Here is a 2,100-nt window from a genome sequence, read left to right on the forward strand (position 1 = left end):
CTCCATCTAGGAAAAAAAAAAAAAACCTCAGGGGCTAGCGTGGGGGCTGGTTGGGAGGAGAGACAGACGCAGAGATAGTGAGACTGATCTGGGGATGCAGGTGCCCTGGAGACGCCCGTGCCCACCATGGACTTGGGAAACAAACTCACCAACTTCCACGGGCTGCTGTGTGTCCGGTGCCGGAACTGCACCTCGGCACGAACCTGCTTGGCCGGGGTCTCCCACTCCAGGCGCAGCTGCCTGGCCGACTTGGACACCCTGATGTCGCCCAGAGGAGGCTCGTATCTAACTAGAAGCAGAGGTGGGGATTGGCGACTGGCAGCCCACACATATGTGAATTAATGGCCCTGAAAATCCACCCAGCCCAGGGTAAGCAACTGAGTCCCTAAATATGAACTGGGGGACACCCGGCGGGTCCCAGCTAAGCCTGGAATTCTATGATTCAAAAACTCAGGATTTATACCCAAGCCACACACGGTGGCTCACTCTGTAATTCCAGTATTTTGGGAGGCCAAGGCAGGAAGTTTGCTTGAGCCCAGGAGTTCGAGACCAGCCTGGGCAACATAGCGAGACCCCTCTCCCCCTCAATGTCTACATAGAAATTAGCTTGGCCTGGTGCTTGATGACTAGTTCCAGCTACTCAGGAGACTGAGGTGGGAGGACCACGTGAGCCTAGGAGGTCAAGGCTGAAGTGAGCCCTAGTCGCACCATGCGCTCCAGTCTAGGAGACAGAGGGAGACCTTGTCTCTAAAAACAAAAATAAGGCCGGGCGTGGTGGCTCATGCCTGTAATCCCAGCACTTTGAGAAGCCGAGGCAGGTGGACCACCTGAGGTCAGGAGTTCGAGACCAGCCTGGTCAACATGGTGAAAGCTTGTCTCTACTAAAAATACAAAAATTAGCCGGGCATGGTGGTGGATGCCTGTCATCCCAGCTACTTGGAAGGCTGAGGCAGGACAATGGCTTGAACCTGGGAGGCGGAGGTTGCAGAGAGCCGAGGTCGTGCCACTGCACTCCAGCCTGGGCGACAGAGCGAGACTCCATGGCTGTGCAATGGCGTGATCCCAGCTCACTGCAACCTCTGCCCCCCAGGTTCAAGCCATTCTGCTGTCTCAGCCTCCCAGGTACCTGGGATGACAGGTGCGCGCCACCATGCCCGGCTAATTTTGTATTTTTAGTAGAGACAGGGTTTCTCCATGTTGGTCAGTCTGGTCTTGAACTCCCGAGCTCAGGTGATCCACCCGCCTCAGCCTCCCAAAGTGCTGGGATTATAGGCGTGAGCCACTGCCCCCGGCCAATAAATAATTTTTAAATAAAGATTCATACACAGGATCCTGCTAGTGAAGACATTTTTTAAATATTAACACCGATTGTTGGCAGGGCTCTGATGGGACAGGCACTTTTGTAAATTGCTTGCCGGAGAATAATTGATTTTTTTTTGAGAACTATTAGGGAAATCTTAGTTTTTAGATCAATTTCAAGGAAACTGACCTAAGGAGAGACATAAATTAGCATAAATTAGTCTTGCTGCACCGTAGTCATACCCTGCCTGATTCTTTTTTATATCATCATATTTTTTTTTTTTTAGAGACAGGATCTCGCTATGTTGCCCAGGCTGGAGTGCAGTGGCTATTCACAGGTGCGATCCCACTACTGATCAGCACGGGAGTTTTGACCTGCTCTGTTTCTGACCTGGGCCAGTTCACCCCTCCTTAGGCAACCTGGTGATCCCCAGCTCCTGGGAGGTCACCATATTGATGCTGAACTTAGTGCGGACACCCGATCAGCATAGCGCACTACAGCCCAGAGCTCCTGGGCTCAAGTGATCCTCCCACTTCAGCCTCCCAAGTAGCTGGGACTACAGGCACGTGCCACTATGCCCAGCTATATCATCGTATAAATTTAAGAGGTAAGATGATTTGATATACATATCCATAGTGAAATGATTACTATAGTAAGCAATTTAACATATCCATGGCCAGGCACAGTGACCCATGCCTGTACTCCCAGCACTTTGAGAGGCCAAGACAGGAGGATCTTTTGAGTCCAGGAGTTTGAGACCAGCCTGGCCAACATGACAAGACCTCATCTCTTAAAAAAAA

The 2,100-nt window shown here is 51.2% G+C and overlaps 1 protein-coding gene across 1 annotated transcript in view; it reads right to left on the minus strand.

Annotated features, from left to right (window-relative positions):
• IL12RB1 (interleukin 12 receptor subunit beta 1) overlaps nt 1-2,100 on the minus strand; it is a 32,021-nt gene that overhangs the window by 20,165 nt on the left and 9,756 nt on the right. The window contains exon 6 of the mRNA XM_017501406.2: nt 116-289. Within this exon, the coding sequence (XP_017356895.1) occupies nt 116-289 (174 nt within the window). The remainder of the gene's footprint in view (nt 1-115; nt 290-2,100) is intronic.

This window comes from Cebus imitator, unplaced genomic scaffold (assembly GCF_001604975.1).
Source record: "Cebus imitator isolate Cc_AM_T3 unplaced genomic scaffold, Cebus_imitator-1.0 Scaffold280, whole genome shotgun sequence".
Lineage (NCBI taxonomy): Eukaryota > Metazoa > Chordata > Mammalia > Primates > Cebidae > Cebus > Cebus imitator.